Below are 26,592 nucleotides of genomic sequence, written 5' to 3' on the forward strand. Positions count from 1 at the left end.
CCATTGTCTGACTGTTGAACATTTAGCCTATTTGCATTTTTTTGCCATCATTATGGGCTACTGTGAACATGATCCTAGTACCTTTCTTTTGTTGTCTTTATTTGAGTAACTTCCTGGCCTTAAATTCTTAGGAATGAGGGATAATAGGCTTTAAAAACCTATTGCAATTTTTGTCTTTAGAAGATGGAATCTGTTTTTGTCAGTAATGAGCATACCCATTTTACCACCTGTTTTGTCACCAACTGGAGGGTCCCATTATTCCTTGTTTCTGGTAATTTAATAAATATGCATCTCTACTTTTTTGGAGGAAAATTCTTCTGGCAGAAGAATCCCCTGGTTTCTGTTGCCTGTGGCCCCTTAGTAACCTTGTTTTCTACTTGGGTCTTTGTGTCCTGGATTATCAGTTAGGTCCTGTGAGAGGCCTCAGTGAAGGTCACTTGGTAGGTCTTGGTGACCCTTTTGAAGGTGGCCCTTAATTACATGTGTGTTGTGTGGTGAGGTACCTCCATGGATATGTGATCTCTGCTGGAATACCCCCAGAGATGGCAAACTTACTTACTCTTTGGTGGCAAATGACAGAAGTCCAGGAGGGGGTTTATTGGCTCATGTAACTGAAAAGTCTAAGGGCAGACCCTGTCTTCAGGAACAGCTGGCTCCAGGTGTCCACAGGCCTCATCATCTGCCCTTCTCCATTTGTGGGCCCTGTTTCCTTTGTCAGGGCTTCATCCCCAGGCAGGCTCTCAGAAGGATTGGCCACATGGGCTATGGACTCTCCAGCCTTTCATTCTACCAGTTTAGCAACGTCAGAGAAAGAAAAAAGCTGCTTTCCTGATAACTTAACCAAAAAACCAAAAAACCCCAAACTGACCCAGAACCACCCAGATACAACCCTGTTGGCCTGCCTTGGGTCACTTGTGCGAGTGTGAACCACTGGCTATGGCTGAGAGGGCCAGGAATGAGTGGCTGGGCCTGCGCTGTGCCCTGGGACCCGGTGGGCTTAGCTCCTTATGAACTCCTTGCACCAAGAGGGAGCGCAGTTGCCAAAGGGAAGGAGAGTTGTGAATCTGCAAGGGGGATAAGGCGGCTGTCCCAGATTGGACCTTGGTCACTGCCTTCATTTTTGTGGACTCTGTTTCTTCCTCTGTAGCGGGGGTCGGGGAGTTGGGGTGTGGGAGTGGTGGTTAATGTTCTTTCTGATCTGAGTTCTGTGATACCAGCTCTTTTCCTGGAGGAGGAGGGAGGGACACAGTGATCAGCCTGCAGCCAGGAGGGAAGGGGGTGGGCCTGGGGGTTGTCTCCACCAGCTGCTGCTTTGTGGGTGACTTTTAGGAAGCCCCCGGCCCCTGACTGGACTGGCCGGGGCCCCTGGTGTGGGGCAGGGCTCCCTGCTGGGAGAGTTGTCCCCACCTCCTCCAGGCTGGGCCCCGAGAGCTGCACAAGGGGGAAGATTGTTCCCACGGAGGTGCCCTGGCCAGTAAACACAAGTGGCCACTGTGTGTCTGCTCTCAAGGGTGTGGGCTGAGGCGTTAGTCACTGCCAGCCAGCAGTGGAGGGCTGGGTGGGGGCCCCCCCATCCTTTGCTGGACCCCAGCCTTGCTCAGCGAGTGGGAGAGATGGACGTCAGAGGCCACAGGCATCCACTTGTTCTTTATGTGACTCCTTGCCTGTCAACTCCCACAGGTGCCCCATCCACTTGGACCACCCTTAGCTTTCCAAGACCCACCCACTCTCCAAGATGCCTCATGTCTGACCACGGAGGGAGCTTGGGCATCATTTCCTCACCCTTCTACGAGGGGGAAACTGAGGCCCAGACAGCACCTTTGCAGAATTTGACCTCGGGCAAAGAGGTCAGCACATGGACGCTGAAGCCACATGGGCCTGAATTCAACTCCCAGCCCTGTTATTTACCTGCTCTGTGTCCTCGAGCAAGTGACTTCACCTCTCTGAGCATCAGTTTTCTTATATATAAAATGAGGCTCTCAATAGTACCTTCCCAGTGTAAAAATTCATCCCGGGGATCAAACAGTGTCCTCTTGTGCCCTCTCCAGGCCCTGTGGCTTTGGCTGGTCTCGTTTGCAGGCTCTGCTTGCAGGCACAGGTCCCAGCAGTTCCAGGCCTGCTGCCTCAGTGGAGGGGGCTCGGGCGAAGCGGGTTGTGGGGCAACCTCCGCCGCCTCTGCTACTGTTCCGAGCTTGCATCTCACTGGCTAACACGATCACATTATTCTCCCTGAGCCAATCGTGTTCTGATTGACCAGGACGAGTCACACACCCACTTCTAGAGATGGAGGTGGATTCTGCTCCATTGTATTTTGGGGACTGGGAATGTGGGCAGGTTAGCTCCACTGAAGAAAAATCAAGAAGGATGAATTATGTCACGGGAGGGCAGTGATTCCTACCACCAATGCTCTGTCTAGGCAGAAGCTATCTCGTTCACTAGAAAAGTGTCTCACCTATAACATGAACTCAGTAAATAATGGTTGAATGAATGAATAGGGAGGGAAGAAGCGGATTCCTGGCAGTCTAGTGTAGTGAAGAGAGCACTGGCCTGGGGGTCAGGAGACCACAACAGCTCACAATTTTGGGTGGGTTCTGATACCCCTTTGAGCCTTAGTCTGCTAATCTGGGAAATGGGCATGATGGCTAACACCTGCCTTAATGGCTTATGGGTAGATTAAATTTTGGTGCTTTTAGTACCCAACAGCTGCCAAGCATGTTGTTCCTCATGGTCTTCCTTTATCTTTGGCAATGGGAGATGGAGCAGGAACCCTGGGTACTCCCCAAGAGGGGCTGGTTGGGAAGAGATTTGGAATTTAGGCTCTTTGAGCAAGACAGGCTTGCATTTGGATCTGCTTTTTACCCCCTACTTGCTGTGTGACCTGAGGCAAATCACCGTGCCTCTTGAAATCTCAGTTTTCTCATCTGTAAGGTGGAACTACTAATACTTGTCTCCAAGGGTTGGATGGAGGATGAAGTGAGAAATTCCATTTAAGGCCTGTCCTGGCACACAGTGAGTGTGCTCAGGCAATGTTAGCTGTGTTTATCATCAGCTATTATCATTCCGTACTCTGACATCGGGGTGAGCAGATTGCTGCCTCAACCAGGCTTTTAAAGAATTTAATTTTGGCCAAGTCACTTTAGGCGCCATGACTGCTGCCAACTAACCCCTTTCTGGCAGGCTCTGGTCCCTGTAATCTGAGCGAGGTGCTGGGCAGCGGGCGTCCCTCGGTGTTGACACTGGCGCCCAGCTGGAGGCTCAGCCCCATGGTCAATGCTGCCTTTCAGGGTGATGGGCAAGGCAAGTTTTGTGCACTCATGGGAAACAGTCCGTGCCTGGGCCTCCCCCACTTTGGGCAGAAAATACTCTTTTAAGGAAACCCAGGAAGAGATGACATGCAGCCTCCTTTTACCACCTCTCAGGAGTGAAGGGTGAATGATTGGGGCGTGGGGTGCGGCTTATGCCCACTCAGCTCTCCCCCATGCTGCTCTGGCTGGGGGTCAAGAGAGCATGGTCAAGGTGGTTGCTGTGCTCACCCGGCCCTAGCTCTGGCCATCCCACTGAGCTCTCCTTTTGCAGGCCTCACCTCCTCTTCTGGGTTTGGAGAGAAGGAGCGTGTGTGTTGTGCAATGTGTAAGGGTACTTTGGTGGTCCTCTTGTGGGACACTTGAAAATCAGCATTACAAAAATGGAAAGGCAGGTACACAATCAGTTGAGAGAGAGAAAGCGAGCGAGCACGAGAGCGCAGGCACCCAGTGGCTGAATTCATGAGTTTCTCAGGTGTTCTCGATAAGCTACCAAGTTTAGGAGGAGTTTAGGGGAGAGGCCCCCACTCAGGTAGGACGAATGAGCAGGTGAGTTCCAGCACCAGGACTGACCTGGGGGAATGACCCCACAGGAAATTCCCTCCCCACACCGGGCTCCTGGGCCACATGTGGAAGGGAGCACGTGGAGGAAGGGTGAGCCTGCCAGAGTGCAGACTTGGGAGCAGGGGTCCAGACCAGCCCTGTCTCCCGTGTTGCAGGGGACTCTACTCCAGTCTCCTCATCTGTGCATGAGATAGTAATAGCACTGACATCATAGGGTGGTTGAGGAGATAAGTGAGTTAGCACGTGTTTGTAGTCCAGTGACCTTGATCAGTGCGAGACTGTTGTTGTCACTGTGTGGGGGCCTGGGGACTTTGCAGCTGAGTTCACAGAAACAGTTACCTAAACAGAATAAATTTACAAATGAATATAAAAATTGCCTACTGGCATTACTCCCTTCCAGAAGGTTCCCTGGCAAGGATCGACAGCCCCTCTCGGTTCCCCTCCCCCCACAAGCATGCAGTCTTGCCACCAGCGGTAGAGGGGTAGGTCTCTAACTGGACCTTGAGGCTAGGGGCAGGGTTGCTGTGTCTCTGCTTGACCAACTGAGCCACCCAGGTGCCCCTGCTCAGTCTCTGCATGGAGGGTGCCCTGTGCAGGGCTGGCCTGGGAGTGCTCGTAGGTGTCTGTCGTCATCCGGTCTTAGAGGCTTCTGAGTTCTGGGGATGATAGGGAGACTCTGTATCGTAGTGGAAAGTGCACAGAGTCTTGGAAGTGAGAAGACCCAGAATCAAATTCTGGTGCCACTACCCTAGCTCCAGCCATGTCCCCCCTCAAAGCCTGTAGAATGGGGACACTGAGGTGCTGGGTGCTGTTGCGTCATGTGAGGCGATGTGAATGCCCATTGTCCTTCCAGGGGTGTTAGGCGTGTGGGAGCAGCTTGGCCATTACCATTTGCAGTAGATCAGGTTGCAGAGCTGTTCTCTGAGGTGAATGGTGTGTGACACTGTCCTCAGGAAGGCACCACAGTGGAGACTGACTGGGCTGTTCGTGGGGTCCAGGGCAGCTCGTTCCCCTCATGCTTTCCCACAGATTGCGATTTAGAGGCTCCAGACCCCAGTGGCTTGCTTTTAGGGCCTGTGTTGTAGGCCCTAAGCACACTTTCCTAAGTGTGCTCCCTTATGCAGCACAGTGAGTGAGTGCTCCCAGAGGCAGCCCTGCAGCTCACGGGCTGCCTGAGGGCATGTGGGTTCTGCTCCCTTTTCCTGGACATTGGCTCCTCACGCCTGGAATTGCTTGCACCACTTACATGGTCATTTCTCTCTTGCTCTCAGTTCTTAAAATTGTGGTAAAATATGCATAACATAAAACTGACCATTTTTAGCCGTTTCTAAGTGTACAATTTAGCGGCCTTAAGTACATTCACAATGTGCAGCCTTCCCCACTGTCCGTGTCCAGAACTCTTTCATCATCCCAAACAGACACTCTGTCCCCATTAAACACTGTCTGTCCATCCCCCCTAGTGGCCTCTGTTATACCTTCTGTCTCTGAATTTCACTCCTGTAGGGATCTCACATAAGTGGGGGCATATGATATTTGTTCTTTTGTGACTGGCTTTTTTTCACTTAGCAAAGGGTCATCCATGTTGTAGCAGGTGTCAGAATTTCCTTTCCCTTTTTTTTTTAAAGGATTTTATTTATTTTATGAGAAAGAGAGAGAGGGAGAAGCAGACTCCCTGCTGAGCAGGGAGCTCATCACGGGGTTCAGTCCCAGGACCCTGGGATCATGACTTGAGCTGAAGGCAGACGCTTAACCGATGGAGCCACCCAGGTGTCCCAGAATTTCCTTCCTTTTTAAGGCTGAATAATATTCCATTGAATGTGTGTACCACTTTTTGTTTCTCCATTCACCTGCGGGTGGACATTTGGCTTGCTTACACCTTTTGGCTTTTGTCGGTAGTGCTGCTGTGAAAATGGGTGGACAGATACCTGCTCAAATCCCTGTGTTCAGTTCTTTTGCATTTATCCCCCAGAGTAAAATGGCTGGGCTGTGGAAATTCTATTTTAACCTTTTAATAAACCCCCAAACTCTTGTCCATGGTGAGTACACCATTCTGCCTTCCCACCAGCCATTCACAAAGGTTCCGATTTTTCCACATTCTCACCAACACGTTTTTCATTTTTATTTATTTTTTATTTTTTTATTTTTTAAAAGATTTTATATATTTATTTGACAGAGAGAGAGCACGAGAGAGCACAAGCGGGGAGTGGCAGGGAGAGGGAGAAGCAGGGAGCCTGATGTGGGGCTCAATCCCAGGACCCTGACCAGATCACAGCCCGAGCCCAAGTCAGTGCCCAACCGACTGAGCCACCCAGCTGCCCCCAGTTTTCTATTTTTTATATAAAAAGTGTCCTACCGGGGCACCTGGGTGGCTCAGTCAGTTAAGCCTCTGCCTTCGGCTCAGGTCCTGATTCCAGGGTCCTGGGATCGAGCCCCATGATGGGTTCCCTGCTCAGTGGGGAGCCTGCTTCTCCCTCTCCTCCCCCCCAACCCCCGCTTGTGCACTCTCTCTGTCAAATAAATAAAATCTTTAAAAAAAAGTGTCATACCACTTTATTGTTCAGTGACTTGGATCTCTTACTGAACAACTCAACAGTCTTTTCATGTTGGTGTTTGTAGAGCTAAACCATTCTTGTGTTTTTACTTATCGCATAGTATGGGTATATGCTGTACTTTAAAAAATAGGGTTGTTATGAAATGCCGAACATTGTTTCTCACGCATGCCCCCTGCACTGACATACTGAGCAGCGCCGGCCATTGTCAAGAACAGTGGATCTCCTGCTCCGGCCTCACCATTCCCATGTGGACCCCCGGCCTCTGCCGGCCCACTCCTGCGGGCCTCTCCGAGCTGGCTTCCTGGGCTCCGTTTCCTGCCAGGCAGGCCTCGTTGACCTTCTTTGTCTCCACTTTGCAGGCCAAGAACAAGGAGACAGGTGCTTTGGCTGCCGCCAAGGTAATTGAGACCAAGAGTGAGGAGGAGCTCGAGGACTACACGGTGGAGATCGACATCCTGGCCACCTGTGACCACCCCTACATCGTGAAGCTCCTGGGAGCCTACTACTATGACGGGAAGCTGTGGGTAAGGGCCTCCTGCTGCCTCCTCTGGGTCCTTGTGTCCTGGCAGGCTGAACTAGCCTGGTTCAGAGGTCCTCAGCTCTTTCTCAGTGTCTGCTTTGAGCGCAAGGGCTGGGGTGAGAAGAAGGTGAAGCAGGGGGGCTCGAGGTCCCCCGTCCCTCCCTTTCTGCAAAGCCTCCCCGCCTTTGGGGGTGGGGACACTGGTTTAGAGCAGGAAGGAAGTCTACAGTTCTACTGCCAGGCCTCAGATCCCAGCTCTGCCACTCACAAGTTGGAGAACCCTGGGCAAGTTCTTAAGCTCTCTGCCTCAGTTTTTCCAACTGTAAGATGGGGATAATAATGGTACCTAGCTCATTATGGTTATTACAGGGATTAAAGAAATTAATTCATGACCAGTGTTTAGAAGTGTACCTGGCAGGTGTAACAGTTCAGTGACTGTTGGCTGTTTTATTATTTGTAATAGTGGCATCGTTATTAGCCGTAGCTTCTGCGTGGGGATTCTTTTCAACAGTGGTGCTAAAGAAGGGGGCCCCTTAGCAGCCCCCATTCTCCGTCAGCAGCCTTAGTGTGTTGTGCACATTGCAGATGCAGCTTCAAGCCCCACCTTCCAAACCCAGCATCACCCCCAGCTTCTCTAGAGTAATTCTGCAGCGCCCCCGGTTTGCACAGAGAGTGTCCACCCTGTACAATCCTGTCCAGTGGACGCTCATGTAGTATGAATGCCTCTCAGTTTATAAAACCCACACTTCCTAGAACATATGTGTCTCTTCAGACTATTTTTTGGCAAGTGTTTTATATGTAAAGCAACATGTTTATATCCCCAAAACTCAGTACAACATTTGTCACAAAATCACGTGCAGGACAAGTCTCACGTGAATTGTAGTTGGGAGACTGTCAGAACCACGTGTAGATGTTTTGCAGAGGGAGCCGAGGGGCGGCAGGTCTGGGCGTCCCTGGTGGTGCTGGAGCTGGGAGAGCCGGCCCAGGTCCATGTTGCTTGCACACAGCAAGGTTAAGCATGATTTGGTGGTCAGCAGGGTGGTGGTGTAACATTCGACCCCCTATCATGGTAGTTTATTATGTGTAGAGAGAGTATTACTATGCTTTAGTTACATTTTAGGAAATTAATGGGAAGTTAGGAGTTGACAAGTAGTGCTTTATGATTTTTCCCATTTAAAATAAGGGGAGGGTGCTGGGTGGCTCAGATGGTTAAGCCTCTGCCTTCGGCTTAGGTCATGATCCCAGGGTCCTGGGATCGAGCCCTGCATCGGGCTCCCTGCTCAGCGGAGAGCCTGCTTCTCCCTCTCCCACTCCCCCTGCTCATGCTCTCTCTCTCTCTCTCTGTATCTCTCTGTCTCAAATGAATTAAAAAAAAAAACTTTAAAATAAAGGGAAATAGGTTCCAGGTTGGCTCTTTTGTTTTTGCACAGGATGCCTGATTTTTAGGAACAGACTATTGATGCTTGATGGGGAAATCTATGTTTCATTTGTGAAAAGAATCCTGCTATTTAAGAAAACCAAAGGAGAGTTGAGAACCACCGTCAGAGTTGATCCTCTCATTTCCCAGAGGTGAAGAAAGCCAGTATCTGAGGGCAGCGGGCATGTGGCTCCCCCCAGCCCTGCCCAGAGCTCTGTCTGCTGACACTACGTCCCCTTCCAGTCCTGCACAGAAGCCAACTTTCCTTTGCCTCTCTGAGAATCTCCTTGGGGAGCCTCTTGGATGTCACTGGAGGGATAAAACCACCCCCTGACTGCCAGCCGCAGATTCTAAAACCCTTCCTCATCTACTGTCTCCAGGTGCCTCAGGAGGTGGTGAGCAGGACGGGGACCCAGGCACAGAAGGGGCACGCCCTCTTGCTCATGGTCACACACCTGCACCTACATGTTTCCTCTGTCCTGATTCATGGAGCTTTTTATTATTTATTTATTTATTTATTTATTTATTTTAAAGATTTTATTTATTTATTTGACAGAGAGAGACACAGCAAGAGAGGGAACACAAGCAGGGGGGAGTGGGAGAGGGAGAAGCAGGCTTCCCGCGGAGCAGGGAGCCCGATGTGGGGCTCGATCCCAGGACCCTGGGATCATGACCTGAGCCGAAGGCAGACGTTTAACGACTGAGCCACCCAGGCGGCCCTGGAGCTGCTTTTTTAAAAGCCCTCTCTTTTTAGAAATTAAACAAATATTATTTATATAGTTAACAGAGAAAAATGAGAGTGTAAGGAAAAACAAGAAAAAAAGATTAAAACCATTCAAATATTTGTACCAGAGATAACCACATTTAGGATATATTTTTCTAGGCTTTTTAAAAACAAATAAACACATATATACCCATACCCACGGGTTTTTTAAAAAGAAGAATTGATGCCATACTTATTTACTTTACTTTTTACTCTTTTTATTTAAAATCTATTTTTTTTTTAAATAATCTCTACACCCAACGTGGGGCTTGAACTCACCACCCTGAGATCAAGAGTGTCATGCTCTGCCAACTGAGCCAGCCAGATCCCCCATTTACTTAAGGTCTGTTAAGAACCACTTTTCATGGGGCGCCTGGGTGGCTCAGTTGTTGGGCGTCTGCCTTCGGCTCAGGTCATGATCCCAGGGTCCTGGGATCGAGCCCCGCATCGGGCTCCCTGCTCAGCGGGAAGCCTGCTTCTCCCTCTCCCACTCCCCCTGCTTGTGTTCCCTCTCTCTCTCTGTGTCAAATAAATAAATAAAAATCTTAATAAAAAAAAACACAAAAAACCACTTTTCATGTCAGTGGGGAAGCACCTTCATATGATTATTCAGTAGAATTCCATCTTCTGACTGTGCCATTCTCTGTTGTTAGGCATTTACGCTGCTTTCTTTTTTTTCTCTTAGAAACAAAGTTGTGGTGGACCTCTTTGAATGTTTGTATGCTTGCCTGTGAACCTCTTTAGGAAAATTTTTAAGCATCTGAAGTGTCTGTTGCTAAACCAGCCTCACAGAGTCACTTTTCATATATATATATTTTTTGCCATTTTTCATACTATACAAAGGAGTTTTCCCATCTCCCTGCCCACCTACAACACCTACCCAACATTCATCTGTTTACCTGTCCATCCATACAACCTTTATTGGACTGCTGATTATGTACTCATTAAGAAAAACATCTTTTATATGTCTGTCCCCATTATTGATTGTGGCCAGGTAGAAAGTTCATGACTTTCCCAGGTCCAAAGATAATACCAACCATAGCTAACATTTACTGAGGGCTTACTGTGTTCGAGGCCTTTTAGCTGTGAGTTTTACTGGGATTATGTCATTTACTTTTCATTCTATGAGGTAGTTGCTTTTTCCCCATTTTACAGATGAAAATAAGAAACAAAGAGGTTAAGTAAGTTCCCACCCAAGGCCACGCAGCTAGAAAGTGGCAGAGTTGGAAAACCAGATAGAGAAGAAGGATAGTTTGTAACTGGGCTTTGACTGTCATGAGGTTGTTTAAATAGATACATGAGAATGTTCTGACCCAGAGTTGCCTTTAGGTTGATACTTTCTTACCCAGGGCTGCTGCTGTGGCCAAAACCATTTCTCACCCTCCTCTTCTGTAACTGCCCCTACCACCTGCATTTGTTGTTTTATAGACCCTTAAACGTGCCATGTCCTCATTTTTGAGGATTTGAGTTTTAGACATTGTGAAATCAAGGCAGAAGGTGCTGGAACTAGGTGGGTGACGGGCAAAGGGTCTCCCGCAGAAGGGGCAGTGGTGCAGAAGCATGAAAGTTGTGGCATTTGGATAATGGGTGGTCTAGGATCAGGGCAGCACGTGGAAAGAGGAGGGCAGTAAGTAACTGGAGGCCATGTTGTGTGCAGGGCTTCCAATGCCAAGGTGAAGAGTTTGCACTTAACGTTTTATTTTATTTTTTTTAAAATAAAGATTTAATTTGAGAGAGAGAGAGAGAGAGAGAGAGAGCATGAGCAGGGGAAGAGGCAGAGGGAGAGGGAGAAGCAGACTTGCCTGCTGAGCTGGGAGCCCGATGCTCCCTGAGATGATGACCTGAGCCGAAGGCAGATGCTTAACCGACTGAGCCACCCAGGCATTCCCTGCACTTAACTTTTTAGATCAGTGGTTCTCAGAGTACCGCCCTCAGACCAGCAGCTGCAGCCCCTGGGACCTTGTGAGAAATGCTATCGGGTCCCAGCCCAGACAGACCCGCTCAATCAGAAACTCTCGGTGGGGCCCAGCAGTCTGTTGTAAGGAGCCTTCTAGGTGTCTCTGATGCTTGTTTAGCTTTGAGAACTGTTTCACGTAAGGGGGACTCAGTGGCAGTTTTCCACAGGGGAGAGACATTTTGTGTTTTAGAAAGAAATCAGGTTTGAGGGGGCAAGAGTGAAAGCTTCGAGGTCAACCAGAAAGCAGTAAGAAAAGGCTGTGGGGTGGGGACATTACTGGGTCAGCAAGAGCTGCCAGAGGGACATTTGAGCTGTATCTTAAAGGATGCGTGGGAGTTCTCCAGAGGGATGGGAGAAGGAAGCGCAGTTGGAAGAGAGAGAGAGACAGCATGTGCAAAAGTATGGGAGAGAGAAATCTTGTTCTGAGATACAGGGTTGGAAGGTGCATGGACTTTTTGGTGTCTCCTGCTGCGTGATGGTTTTCGGACCTAGGCCTCCGGTGTGGCTCCAGGGGCCATCTTTCCATGGTGGTGTCTTTGACAAAACCCATCCTGGACCTGGGGTCTGCTCTCGGGACTTGGGCTTTGGGATGAGAAACTGGCTCTTGGCCAACTGCTCTGGACCCTTTCACCTGCCATGGCATCCAGGGATAGACCTTCCCCCTGATTGGGGCGGTGGACATTCACCAAACCACCCCACCTACAATCTGACAAGATGAGCCCATTTTCTTCCAGAATTTGTAGTCTTAGCAAAAGCCTTTCATAGTTTCTTAGGCCCACTTCTGCTTTTAAATATCAAATGAAGCAAGTGGGGGAAAAACAACCCAGAATATTCTAGACCAATACTGTCCAGTAGAAATGTAATGTAAGCCACATATGTGATTTAAAATTTTTTAATAGCTCTATTTTTAAAAAAAGGAAACAGATGACATTATTTTAAATAATACGATTTTTAAACCTGGTATATCAAAAGTAGTATTTTGACATGTAATCAATATAAAAATTAGTAATGAGATATTTTACTACATTTTTCATTCTAAGCCTTCAACTCCAACGTGTGTTCTACACTGAGAGCACGTCTCAATTCAGGAGCTAAATTTTCACCAGAAATCTATATTTAGAAGTCATAAAATTTACAGTTGACAAAGTAGATGCAAAGTTGTCTCAACATTCGTAAACGTTTCCTAGTAACGGAACTGAGTGTCGGTTTTTACATTTAAATTAATTAAAAGTGAATGAAGTCATAAATTTAGTTCTACACTAGGCACATTTCAAGTGTGGTTGGTAGCTGCTGGATTGGACAGTGTAGACAATGCAGCTCTGGATGTAGACCCAGGGTCCAAAAATGAGTGAGTGCACGAAACCCTGGGCTGCCCTCCTGAATTTTCTTTAGTTTATAATGGCCCAAGTTTATAATTTAGTTTATAATTTACCCAAGGTCACACAGCAAATTAGTCACAAGGCCAGACATGCAGAAGTCTTCAAGGACCGTGGATGAGAGAACCTACTCATGTTACACTGCCTTATAAAAAGCCCTTCCCTGGCTCCCCAGAATCTATTCCACACCCAGGACACAGGCTGTTGTCTGTCTGCCATCTGTGGATGCTTTCCCAGATCTCTTTTCCAGTTCTTCTAAGCTGCTTGGAGGCAGCACCTCCCGACGTTTGCTCACCTAGTGCCCTGTCCCAGGCCTGCCCTTCCGATGTCATATGTGGTCAACAAGAGCATCACTGCCTCCATGAGGCCTTTCACTTCCCCAGACCTCTAGGTGGAATTTACCTTCTTTTCCTTTCCTCTCTGCTCCATATGTTCTCTCTCCTACCATGCACATTTTAGTAGTTACCAGTCTCTGTGTCACCTCTGGGAGACTAGACCCTGCCTTCATTCTCACCCAGGGCTGGTCCAGTGCAAGGGAAGGAGTGGAAGTCCAGGCTGGTCCCCTCTAGAGAGCTGAAGCTGTTTGGGGCACACCCTGCCCTGGGGAGACTGAAGTCCCACAGAGCATGTCCTAAGGCCAACTTTGGCCTTGTTTTTGAAAGAAGCAGTTCTCTAGCGAGTGGTAGCTGTAGGAAGGAGGGAAGGAATCTTTATTCCTCTAAACTTTTCCTTGTGTGGAATCAAAGGGAGGTGAGAGTGACTGGAGTCCTGCTTTTGCACATGGTGAGGATTTTGAAGCCTCTTTGGATCCATTCCTGACCACGGTCTTGCTCAGGCTTTTTCCTTTTTTTTTTTTAAGATTTATTCTAGAGAGTGAGGGGGAAAGCGAGTGCAGGACTGTGAGGGGCAGACCCTGTGCTGAGCGCGGAGCCCGAGGGCTCCATCTCACGACCCTGAGATTGTGACCTGAGCCGAAACCTAAAGTCAGATGCTGAACTGACTGCACTACCCAGGCGCCCCACGGCTCAGCCTTTTTGACAGGGCACAGACCCTGCTGTCTTAATCTGTTACCTGTTCACCCCAGAACATCTGGCCCTGGCCTCTAGAAGCTTGGGTAATCTTGGGGGAATTAAGCCTGCGGCCCTGGCAGACAGCAGGATTCTCCATTTATTCATTTAACCAAGTCTCTGTTGGATTCCTTCCTTGTGCCAACCCCTGTCCCAGGCCCTCTGGATACAGAAATTGATGCAGGCAGGCTGGGTCTGAGCACCCAAAGGGGTCCCTCAGGACCAGCCAGGGGGGTCCTTGGGCTTCGTGCAGGAGGGAAATCAAACTTGAGCCGGCAGGAGGTGAAGCCTAGGGACAGGGTGAGGCGCCTTCCTTGTGTGGTCTGGGAGGCATCTCTGAGGAGGTGGCGTTTGAGAAGGAGCCAGTGGAGGGAGGACCAAGGCTACAGCAGGTGGAAGGCCCTGATGTGAGATGCGTTCAAAGACAGCGAGGGGCAGCGTGCCTGGGTTGGGCTGATGGGAGACAGGGGTCAGGAAGGTGGGGGTTGCAATCTTATCGTAGATGTCAGCAAACCCCTGGGGGCTTCAAGCAGGGCAGCGCCTTCGTCAGCCGTCTCTCCAGTTAGTGTCTGAGTCCCTTGGCTCCTCCTCCGTGCCTGTCCCATGCATGCGTTCTCTTCCTTGCCCTGCAGCAAGGGAACCGGCTCCAGTCCTGTCTGTTTGCCGGCATGGATCTTAGCCAACCTTTGGGGTTCTATCTCTTCAGCACAAGGGAAGATGATGGTGACACAACGTATCATGTGATGAGGATTAAGTGTGCAGGTCAGATGTGGGACAGCAGCGTCTGGCACAAAGTGGATGCTTAGTTAATGCCATTGTCCCTCTCTCCTCTCCTCTCCCAGCCCTTTATTCCCATTCCCTGGATGCCTTCCAGCTCCTTCTACCCCGAGTTTCCTGCATCTCTCTCTCTCTTCTGGCTTCTCTGCCTTTTACTTCCTGAGGCTCTGATGTGATCATGTCCCCCCAGAATAGTAAGGAAGGTAGTGTGAGGGTGGATGACGACACCAGCAGAGTGAGGAAAGGCCTTCCTGTGCACACAGCAGGCCTGGCCATCCTGTTCAGAAATCCCTGTGCCCCCGGGTTTTCGGAAAGTTTTGCAGTGAGTTTATTTGCCCAGCAGTCCCCTTGCTGAGTACTGATCAGAGCAGTGACCCCCCGCTTGGCATGGGAGGTCTGCAGAATCACGGAGTCTTCCTGGGTTTCCCCTGGGTAGGAACTAACTGTTCTCAGTGCTGAATCTCTGCACATTGATACCATACTCTTGCCGGGCTTCCTCTTCCACCCCTCATTCATTCTGCTGCCTCTGTAATAGTTACCCTTTCCTTTTTTTAAAGTGGCTCACTTTCTAGAAATGAAATACACTTATTTAAAAAGAAACATTCATCTCACTGCCCTAAATGGAAAACTAGGACCCATTTGCCCTAAGCAGAAATAAAAGAAAATAAACCAGTTCTGTTAAATTCTAACCCGGTCCCTTTGCCTGCCAAAGCCTTCAGTCTGGGCACTGCCAGGCTTCAGCCTTGCTAAAAGGAAGTTGTCACAGTGGGCCTCTTCAGCAAAGTAGTACTGACTCCCCACTGCCAAGGTGGCCCCCAGAGTAGCCCCGTGGACACCAGGGTCTACACTGGGGTTTGGATCATTCTCTGTGTGTGTGTTGGGGGAGGGGGGCTGTCTTGGACATTGTAGAATGTTTAGCAACATCCCTGTCTCTACCCACTAGATGCCAGTAGAACCTCCCACCTCCCCGCTCAGTTTGACAACCAAAAATGTCTCCAGATGTTGCCAAATATCCTGGGGGTGGGGTGCAGACTCACCCCCATTGTAAACTGCGGGTCTTTATCATTCAGGGGTGGGAGGGTATCAACCATGCCAGATGGGCTGTGAGCCATGGCCCCTCACCTGTGTGTCAACCCTTGGAGTAAGCTGCAGACTGATGATCTCAGGCCAGATTGGGCCTCCAGACACTTTGTTTGGCATGTGAGATGTGTTGCTAGCATTTTGTCAGATTCTGGCCTTGAACATTCTTAGAGATGTGGCTGTATAGGCCACCTTTCTGCATGGCAGCAAGTGTTAGGGGCCCCGCAGACAGGGATGTGCTCTCCAATGAGCCTCAGACCTCACCACTCCCTGATGCGTTCTTGATACCGAGGCCTGTTTGTCATCATGGTGTGCTGCTGTTTAACTTCGAGTAGAACTGAGAGGAGATATTTCTTATCTCACATCTCTATCGAAACTGAGGAGAGTAAGGATAACCAAGAGGATCGTGCTCCTAGAAAAGTTTGTGAGAGCACATTTTTTCATATAGGCAGCTTCCTTTGCCCTGTAAGTTAGCTACCCAGACCTGGTGGGCTCTGAAGCCAGGACTCCTGGCCTAGGGAGTCTAAAAATAGGCTTGTGAGGGCTCTGTGAGCTTCCTGAACGTGTATACCGGGGTGTGTGTGTGTTTCCCCTCCTCCCGCCCCCTCCCCCCCCCCCCCCCCCCCCCCCGCAAGGAGTGACTGGGGCTTTTTAGAGAGTAGCTTCTTGTCTGAAAGTAAACATTCTGCATAGAGGAAGTACAGGTCCTAGGGTCACAGAGCAGGGTGTGGATGGGAGGGCCTTCTGTCCACACTTGACCATATGACCACATTTCCCCAGCCAGGGTTTCTGCGGCTTGTCGCCTTGGGCTAGGAGGGCAACTGTTGGTTGCTGACAGAGATTGCTTATCTGGCCTTAAACAAGCCAGAGCTATAAAGAGAAGGTGATGGTGGAAAGTGGCTAGCAGCTCTGTGTACATCTAGAAAGTCGCTCAGTGTGGCAGGAGCGCGGGGCTGACGTCAGGAGACCTGAGATCTTCCTGGATCTGAGACCCACTCGCTGTGTAACTGTAACCAAGCGCCATGTAACCATGCCTCTGCTTCCTGGTCTACGATGTGAGGGACTTGGAAGGGTTGATCTCAAGGAGGTCTTTCCACTTCAGTTGGCTCGTTTCGTCCTGACCCATGTTGCTCTGATCCACGGGCAGCAGTATTGTGGGCCAGGCCCCCTTTCCATGGGCTGCAGGGTCCTGGTTCCCCTGGGGCCACCTGGCATTCCCGAGCCTCTCCTCTCCCTTGGATTGGGTCTGTGGAGCACCCACTTGTTGGGACACACACACACACATCCACAGTAGCGCTTTGTTGAAACCCCTAGAAGTCTGCACAGGCGTCTCAGCCCTTTGAGGCAGATGTGTTACTACTTTCTTGCCATTCCCCTTATACAGATGGGGTGCCCTGAGACTTGGGGAGGGAGAGCAGGAGGGGGTGCTTGTACCTTCTTGGACTAGAGGGTGAATCAAGAGGCAGCAGGGAGGGGTGGTGAGAAGGAAGAGTCAGCAAAATAGCTGGCTTTCGCTGGGCTCTTTCATGATTATCTCACCGAATTATCACAAATCTATGGGATAGAGATGCAGTCACTTCCATTTTACAGGTGTGAAGACCTAGGGTCAGAGAGAGAGAGAGAGAGAGAGTGACTTGTCTTGACTCACAGCCAGGTTCCAACCCAGATCAGCTGGGCTCCAGAACCTTGTCTCCTCCCCCCTGCAGTGCCCCTCCCTGGGTGCCAGCCCTGGGCACCCCTGGGAGCACATCAAAGAATGCAGTGTGTGACCCGTCCCCTCCACCTGGGGAGCCCATTGTCCAGCAGAACGTTCCTTGGCAGTGCCTGGTGGAGAGTGGGGCCTGTGGCCAGGGGATCAACCCAGCTTCTACCTCAGGCCCAGTGGATCCTCCTGGCGCCACTGGTGCCTCTGGCCGGGCCCAGGTGGAGTCCTGTAGCTGAACATGTGGATGGACAGGAGGTGTGACCTGGGGCTGCCTGGAATTCTGTTGGCATGGCCTGCCTGGGGTTCCGTGTGTCATGTTCACAGGAGCCAGGGTGACTCTGGTCTAGGGATTTGCCTGGTTCCCAAGCATGTCCCCGTGGGTTTTGTTTGCCATCCGACCCCATCAGCCGCTGTCATCCCCTCCTCGGCCCTCCCGTACCCCTCACATCCCTTCCGTCCATCAGGCATTGGCTTTGGGGCCACCCAGAACTGGGTTGGAATCTGACTGCCCCGTCTACTGCCATGGGACCCGAGACAGGTCTTTTCATGCTTCAGAGGCTCAGTTTCCTCATGTGAACACGGAGGGTGATGACTTCACAGCACTTTGTCCAGGGTTAGAAACCCAGCATAACCCAGTTGGCGGACAGTAGGAGCCCTGTGCCAGGCACTTAGCTAACAGGTCAGGGGTGTTGTTCAAGGTCTAGATGGGCAGATAAGTGCGTAAACCAGGCCCCCAGGCTGCATCGAGGGCAGGCTTTTCCAGTTTTTAAAAATAGCACAAACCTTTATAAATGGACATCTTTCCCTTAAGAATCCAGGCATCTGGCTTCGCTGGAAGGATCAGCAGCTCTGGCTCCATAGGCCCGTATTTCTGCGCGGTGTCTGTGAGCTGGCTGAGTGTGTAGCTGCCCCGTAGGTGGGAACCTGCTGCCCTGTCTTTCTCTGCACCCCTCCCCGCCCCAGCACATGTTTATGGACCACCGCTGTGGGCCAGGCACGGTCTTGGGTCTTGAGGGCACGGACACAGAGCCCTGCCCTCGGGGAAATTACATTCTAGGGGCAGTGGGGTGGGCGTGGGCCCCCAGAGTATCGGTGATGTGTGCTGTGAACGCATGGGTGCTTGGACTTGCCTGGGACACCCCCTGTTTTCTCCTTGCGCCCCCCTGCTCTGGAATGGCTCCTTGGCGCTGTCGCGGGGCGCGCGCTGGCGGGCTGCACGTTTGTGCATCAGCCTCTGCTGTCAAGAACGGTTGTAGTGCACTGGCTGAATGCACCGCAGGCCTTCCTCACGTCCCCCTGGTGCGTCACTACCAGGAGGCAGCTCCTCCAGGTTCCCACACTTGACAGATGAGCAAACCAGGCTCTGATCCTTGAACTTGCCCCCGGGGTCCTTCTGTTAGTTGACGTCCGAGCTGGAACTAGCACCCAGCTGAGTGGGACTCCAGTGCTGAGTCCCTGTGTTCACCTTGGTTTGTGCAGGCGTGTTGGTTCCCTGGAGACCTGTGTCCCTCAGGCAGTGAGTTGAGGAAGGCAGGGGCTTATCTTGGGGGTGCAGTAAGATGCACGTGCCCACCCTGCACCATGTTGCTGGCTCCGCCTGCTGGGCGGCATGGCTACCCCCACCCCTTTGTTTCAAATGCTACGTGTCCCTTAAGGACCATCTCAAATGCCACAGGATGTTTAACAAATTTAGTTGAAAACGGTGTCTCCTACCAGGCAGCCATTGCCTATGACCCTGCTCACTCCATGTCTTAAGGATTCGTGAGGCCATCTGACCCCTCCCTTCTGGTCCCTTCCCACAGGGCAGGGGCACGGCCCTGGCTCCTTCCTCTCTGTCTCTGCAGGGGCCCTGGCACAGCTGGCTTTAGGGAATGGGGGCTGGGCAGACCGATGGTCTGATAGAGCGAAAATGTCTGTGCAGACTCACAACTTCCTGTGTCTCTTCCCAGGGACTGCAAGTTCAGTTTGCATCTGCCCCGGAGTCCGATTCCAAGCCCGAACTTGGCCTTTCCTGAAAGGTGGTGTGATGAGGATAGTGGTGATGGCAATGACCATCCTAATGATGACAAGGACTGTCGTTTGTCACGTTCTGGCTAGGTGCAAGGCACTGTGTTTGTTATTCTTATGCGTGCAATCTCATTTAATCTCGCAAGTCTGCATCAGGGTAGGAATATGTTGCCCCATTTTACGGATGAGGAAATGGAGGCCTGCAGTCGTCCAATAGCAGCCTTTGGACTTGGGCTCAGGGGACTTTGGTCCTGAAGCCAATGTTCCTGGCCTCTGGGCTGGACAGTACCAGAAGGGGTAAGGCACCCCCGGATTTGAATCACCTCAGTAGCACCCCAGAGCTGCCCAGGGACTTGGGTCAGCACATTAGGACGCGGCACCACCTCCATCTCCTCATCTGTTGATCCCACCCCAGGGAATGTGGCAAAGGGGCCTTAGAATGTACTAGACAGGCTCAGAAGATCGCCGGATTGTCCCTTCTCCCCTCTGCTTTGGCAGAACTGCCCCTCTACCCCCAGAGCCCCAAGGACACCCGCTGTGCTCTGAGTGCCCTTCCTGCCCGTTGAGGCCACTCAGTTCACAGGGTTCCTCCCGCAGGCTTTCTGTGAATGTGGCAGGCGCAGCTGGGGGTGGAGGAAGGAGGCACAGCGTTCCAGGGAGGCCTTGTGGGCGTGGGCTGCCCCACTCAATGGCCACATTGTTTGGCCTGGAGCTCAGAGGTGCCGAGGTTTTGGGACTCCACCTACAGGGACAAGGCTTCTGAGAAGCGGGAGACATTTTTGTGTCGACTGTTTTGTGTTTGGTGGCTGCCCCGTGGACTTCTTTCCACAGACCTCTATTGAGTAACCAGAAGCCTCTTGACTTGCACGCTGATGGGGTGCCCCCTGCCCATGGGCGGGGGGCCTGGGTGACTGTAGTACCTGTCTGCTTCCCCGGGAAGAAACAAGCCCAGAGAGGCAAAGGGCTTGCTCAGGGCTCCATGCGACAGCCGCCTTTCTGTCTTGGAGTCAGACAGACTGGGTTTATGTCCTGGTTCTGTCCCTTATGTGCTGAGTGGCTTTGGGGAAGCCCTTCCCTCACCAAACCTCAGTTTCCCCACCTGTGAAAGAAGGATAAGTATAATTGCTCCCAGTAAAGGAGTGCTTAGCACGGTGCCAGTATGCATTAGGTGCTCACTCTTGGCAGCCATCAGCTCTCCTGTCTTGGGTGGCAGAATTGGGAGGGACTGGCTTCTGTCTGGCTTTGCCGCATCTGGCTGTCAGCTATGTTAGTCAGCCTTTGATTCTGCCCTGATTTCTGGGCATCTTAAGGCCACTGAAATGTTTCACTTATAATCATTCATTCATGTATCCAGTAAACACTTACTGATCAAGTGCAAGCTTGAGGCTCTGCTAATGGATGATATGGATGGACTTTTATAAGTATAAACTACTTATTCAACGATAAAATGACTTTAGTTCCTCACCTTGAGCCCTAAAATGCCAGTGTTGCACATGACTTAGAGCTGTTCAAAGCTTCATTTTCCAGGCGTGGAAACTGAGGACTAGAGCAGGAAAGGGGTTTTGCCAGCCCCACGGAAGGACGGTGGCGGAACTGGGACTATGTCCAGAGACCTCCTGGCTCTGGCTTTCTTAACTTTAGTTCCAGGAATGTTACCAACATTTATTTATTGAGCACCTTGTGTGTACTCAGTGCTCTCATTGACTTCAGGGAAGGCGGGGGAGATGAGGGGCCCCGGGCCCAGAGCAGAGTGTTGATGCCTCGTCTCTGGCTTTCGCGTGCCTCAGTTGTCCCGCAGGGACTGCTGGGCTGTGGTGGTGCCGGCCCCGGCCCTGATCCTGCTGCTCGGCCTGCTGCCTGTGGGCTGTAAAAGTTAATGTCTAAACCCTGTGGGTGGTCCAGGCTTTGTCTTATCTGGACTGGGACATCCTAGCTCCCTTATCTCCCGGTGAGCACGCTCACTTGGTATGTGTGAGTGGACTGGTGGGGCCCAGGGAGGGCTGGAGCAGGGAGAGAGAGGGGCCCTTTCCCCTACCCACCCAGGGGCTGGAACTCAAGCTTTTTGTGGCTTCTTCCTGGAGGCATGAGGAAGGGAGGATGGGGTCATTAGGTCTCTTCCACTGGGGACATGAGCAGAGCCCAGACTTGGCACCCAGATCGGTCCCAGTTCAGGTCGGGGCTCTGCCACTACTTGTTTCATCTGTTCACAGCCTTGAGAGGTGTGGCGGGTCCTCCCTGGCTGGGAAGGGACCAGCTAGCTGTCCCGTCACAAAAGCTTCTGTGCACTCAGTAGTCCCTTTCCAGTATGGATTGTCATGGCCTCTTCTGTAGCCTCCCTTTCTCTTTACTCGGAATTGGGTTTAATTCCATTCAGTGTTGACACAATAAAAATCTTCTACTGGGTTATTTCTTATGGTTTTAGTTCGTTTGCTTTTATTAAAAAAAGAAAAAAAAAAACCCCACTGAATCAGAGAGACCTTAATCTCTCTGAGCCTCAGTTTCCCCATAGGTAAAATGGGAATAAAATATCACTAAATGCTAATAACAGTTGGTAACACTTACTGAGTATTGACTTACTGTGTGCCAGTCATGTTTTCAGGGCCTGGCGTACATTATCCTATTTTATCCTCACAATAAGCCCCAGGAAGTATAGGCATTTTTTAGGATACCTACTTCAAATCGTGAGTGGAAGATAATCCACGCAAAGAATGTGGCACAGGGCCTGGCACAGAATAAGCTCTTGATTCCAATTAAATGTCAGGCATGGGGAAACTGAGGCTGACCCCAGGTCACTGACCTGGCAGGCACTTATTGAGGAGGTTGAGGGCACAGAGTGAGACCGTGTGGGTAAAACGGCTGCACTAAGTTTTCTTGGTGTGTTACTTACAAGGGCAGAAATCACCTTGGTGTTGATGTTTAGCCCCAAAAGGTGGATCTGTTAGAGAGGAGAGATTTTTTTTTTTTAGATCACCTTGGTGTTGATGTTTAGCCCAAAAAGGTGGATCTGGTAGAGAGGAGAGATTTTTTTTTTAGATTTTTTATTTATTTATTTGACAGAGAGAGACATAGCGAGAGCAGGAACACAAGCAGGGGGAGTGGGAGAGGGAGAAGCAGGCTTCCTGCCGAGCAGGGAGCCCGATGTGGGGTTCGATCCCAGGACCCTGGGACCATGACCTGAGCCGAAGGCAGACGCTTGACAACTGAGCCACCCAGGCGCCCCACGGTGTACCATTATTTTTAATTAATTAATTAATTAATTGTTTTGTAGGCTCCATGCCCAGTGTGGGCCTTGAACTCATGACCCTAAGATCAAGACCTGAGCTGAATCAGGTGCTTAACCAACTGAGCCACTCAGGTGCCCCAAACTGTGTACTATTTAACACCAGCTTCCCATTCTCCTCTCCCCCTGCATCCCCTGGCAATCACCTTTCTACTCTCTATTTCTGTTAATTTGACTACTCATGGTATCTCACATAAGAGGGATCATGCTTGTGCTTTGTGGCTGGCTTATTTTACTTAGCATATCATCTTTGAGGTTCGTCCATGCTGTAACACGTGTCAGAATTTCCTTTTTTCTTTTTAAGGCTGAATGATAGTCCATTGTGTACATATGGTATGTATATACCGTATTTTGTTTTTCCATTCGTCTGTTGATGGACATTTGGGTTGTTTCCACCTTTTAGCTATTGTAAATAATGCTGCTGTGAACATTGGTGTACAAATATCTTTTGAATATCCTCCTTTCAACTTTTGGGTATATATCCAGAAGTGGAGTTGCCAGATTATAAAGCATTTCCATTTTTAATATTTTAAATTCTATTTTTAATTTTTTGAGGAACTGCTATACTGTCTTCCACAATGGCTACACCATTTCACATTCCCACTAGAAATGCACAAGGGTTCCCATTTCTATACATCTGTGCCAACATTTGTTCTTTCTTTTCTTTTCTTTTTTAAGATTTATTTATTTGAGAGAGAGAGAAAGCACAAGTGGGAGGGGCGGAGGGTAAATAAGCAGACTCTCCACTGAAGGTGGAGCCCGTTGTAGGGCTCCGTCTCACAACCCCAAGATCACTCACTACCTGAGCCAAAACCAAGAGTCAGATGCCTAACCACCTGTGCCACCCAGGCGCCCCTCCTTTTTTTTTTAAATAGCCATCCTACTTTTGACTTGTGTTTCCCTAGTTAGTGATGTTAAGCATCTTTTTATGTGTTTATTGGCTATTTGTATATTTTTGAAAAAAATGTCAATTCGAGTCTTTGCCCAATTTTGTTAGTTTGCTTTTTCGTTATGTAGTTGTAGGAGTTCTTTCTGTATTATGGATATCAGTCCCTTGTCAGATACATGATTTACACATAGTTTCTCCCATTCTGTGGGTTGCTTTTTCAGTCTGTCGATAGTGTCCTTTGATGCGCAAAAGTTTTAAATTTGGATGAAGTCCAGTACGTTTATTTTTTCTTTTGTTGCCAGTGCTTTCAGCATCATATCCAAGAAATCATTGTCAAATACAATGTCAGGAAGCTTTTTCCGTGTGTTTTCTTGTAAGAGTTTTATAGTTTCAGCTCTTATGTTTTGGTCTTTGATCCATTTTGAGTGAATTTTTATATATGGTATAAGGTGTAAGGGTCTACCATCTTCATTCTTTTGCATATGGATGTTTAGTTTTCCCAACACCATTTGTTGAAAAGACTGTCCTTTCCCCCTTGAATGGTCTTGGCATCCTTGTTGAAAATTATTTGCCCATATATGTAAGGGTTTATTTCTGGGCTATCTTTCCATTGATGTATATATGTCAGTCATTCTTCAGTACCAAGGTGTTTTGATTACTGTAGCTTTTTAGTAAGTTTTGAAGTCAGGAAGTGTGAGATTTCTAACTTTCTTCTTTTTCAAGAATGATCATTTTGGCTATTAGAGGTCCCTTGATATTCCATATGAATTTTAGGATGGATTTTTCAATTTTTACAAAAGATGCCATTAGGATTTGATAGGGCTTGCGCTGAATCTGTAGATGGGGTAATATTGATATCTTAACATTATTGAGCCTTCCTGGGTGCCTGGGTTGCTCAGTTGGTTAAGTGCCTGCCTTTTGGCTCAGGTCATTATCCCTTGAGTCCTGCTTTGGGCTCCCTGCTCAGTGGGGAGTCTGCTTCTCCCTCTCCCTTTGCCCCTTCCCCCTGCTCATGCTCTCTCTCTCTCTCTCTCTTGCTGTCTCTTGAATAAATAAATAAAATCTTTAAAAAAAATAAGTCTTCCAGTCCACGAACATGGGATGTCTTTCCATTTACTTATGCCTTCTATAACTTCTTTCAGCAATGTTTTATAGTTTTCAGTGTATAAATATTTTGCCTTCTTGATTAAGTTTTTTTTTCCCCTAAGTATTCCTGAGTTATTTTCTCCTTTTTGATGCTATTATAAATGGAATTGTTTCCTTAATTTCCTTTTTGGATTATTCATTGTCAGTGTATGGAAACTCAACTGATTTTTGTGTGTTGTTTTATATCCTGCAACTTTGCTGAATTTGTGTTTATTGGTTGTAACAATTTTTTGTGTGTTCGTAATCTTTAAGGTTTTCTACATATAAGATCATGTCATCTGCAAACAGAGATAACTTTACCCCTCCGTTGCAATTTGCTTCTTTGTGTTTTCTTTTTCTTGCCTAATTGCACTGGCTAGGACTTCCAGTATTGTGTTGAATAGAAGTGAAGAAAGTGGGCATCCTTGTCTTGTTCCTAATCTTAAAGGAGAAGCTTTCAGTATTTCACCATTGAGTATGATGTTCACTACACTGTCATATATGGCCTTTGATACGTTGAGGTGGTTTTATTTTTATTTTTTTTAAAGATTTTATTTATTTATTTGAGAGAGGAAGAACACAAGCTGGGGGAGAGGAAGAGGGAGAAGCAGACTCCCTGCTGAGCAGGGAGCCTGACACAGGGCTCCATCCCAGGACCCTGAGATCATGACCCGAGTCGAAAGCAGATGCTTAACCAACTGAGCCACCCATGTGCCCCAAGGTGGTTTTATTCTATTCCAAATGTGTTGAGTGGTTTTCTCATGAAGGAGTGTTGAATTTTGCCAAATGTTTTTTTCTTAAAAAAGTTTTTTTTAAGATTTTATTTATTTATTTGAGAGAGAGAGAATGAGAGACAGAGAGCATGAGAGGGAGGAGGGTCAGAGGGAGAAGCAGACTCCCCGCTGAGCAGGGAGCCCGATGTGGGACTCGATCCCCGGACTCCAGGATCATGACCTGAGCCGAAGGCAGTCACTTAACCAACTGAGCCACACAGGCGCCCCAAATGTTTTTTTTCTTTTTCTTTTTTTTAATTTTAATTTTATTATTATTATTATTTTAAGTAGACTTAAAAAAAAAACCCAATACAGGGTGAACTCACGACCTCGAGATCAAGACCTGAGCTGAAATCAAGCATTAGACGCTTAACCCACTGATCCACTTAGGCACCCTGCCACATGTTTTTTCTGCATCAATTGAAATGATCATGTTTTTTTCCTCCTTTGTTCCATTAATGTGGTTTATTACATTGACTGATCTTTGTATGTTAAACCATCCTTCCAGGAATAAATCCCACTGTGTCATGGTGTATAATCCCTTTAATATGCTGCTGAGTTTGATTTGCTGGTATTTTGTTGAGAATTTCTGCATCAGTATTCATCAGGGATATTGATCTGTAGTTTTATTTTCTTGCAGTGTGTTTGTCTGGCGTTTGATAGGGTCATGCTGGCCTCGTAGAATGAATTAGGTAGTGTCCATTAAGATTTTCTATTTTTTTTGTGATTCAGTATTGGTAGGTTGTGTGTTTCTAGGAATTAGTCTGTGTTATCCAGTTTGTTGGTGTACAGTTGTTCATGGTACTTTCATAATCTTTTCTGTTTCCGTAAAATCAGCAGTAATGTCCCTGTTCATTTCTGATATTAGTAAGATGATTCCTCTCTTTTTTTTTCTTCGTCAATCTGGCAAATGGACATGTGTTTTTAAATATGTTGGATGTATATCTAGGAGTGGAATTGCTGGCTAATATGGTAATGCTATGTTTAACATTTTGAGGAACTGCCACACTGTTTCTAAAGTACTTGCACCATTTTACATTCCCCCCATCATTGTTTGAGGGTTCCAATTTGTCCATATCCTTGGCAACATTTATTGTTCTCCATCTTTTTGACTCTAGGCATCCTAGCAGCTATGAAGTGCTATCTCATTGTAGTTTCAATTAGCATTTCCCTAATGACCAATGATGGTGAGCATCTTTTCCTATGCTTATCAGCCATTCGTTTCTCTTTTTTGGAGAAACATTTATTCAAATCCTTCGTCCTTTTTAAATTGGGTTATTTGTCCTTTCATTGTTGAGTTGTAAGAGTTCTTTGTATATTCTGGATACTAGTCTTTTATCAAAATATATGATTTTCAGGTATTTTTCCCATTCTGCAGGTTGTCTTTTCACTTTCTTGATCCTGCCTTCTGATGTACAAAAGCTTTTTTTTTTTTTAA

General features: G+C 48.6%; 1 protein-coding gene across 1 annotated transcript in view; it reads left to right on the plus strand.

Annotated features, from left to right (window-relative positions):
• Window positions 1-26,592, plus strand: part of STK10 (serine/threonine kinase 10) — a 117,734-nt gene that overhangs the window by 17,866 nt on the left and 73,276 nt on the right. Inside the window, exon 2 of the mRNA XM_027605305.2 lies at window positions 6,778-6,942. Within this exon, the coding sequence (XP_027461106.1) occupies window positions 6,778-6,942 (165 nt within the window). The remainder of the gene's footprint in view (window positions 1-6,777; window positions 6,943-26,592) is intronic.

The sequence above is a fragment of the Zalophus californianus genome, chromosome 5, assembly GCF_009762305.2.
Source record: "Zalophus californianus isolate mZalCal1 chromosome 5, mZalCal1.pri.v2, whole genome shotgun sequence".
In the NCBI taxonomy this organism is placed as follows: Eukaryota; Metazoa; Chordata; class Mammalia; order Carnivora; family Otariidae; genus Zalophus; species Zalophus californianus.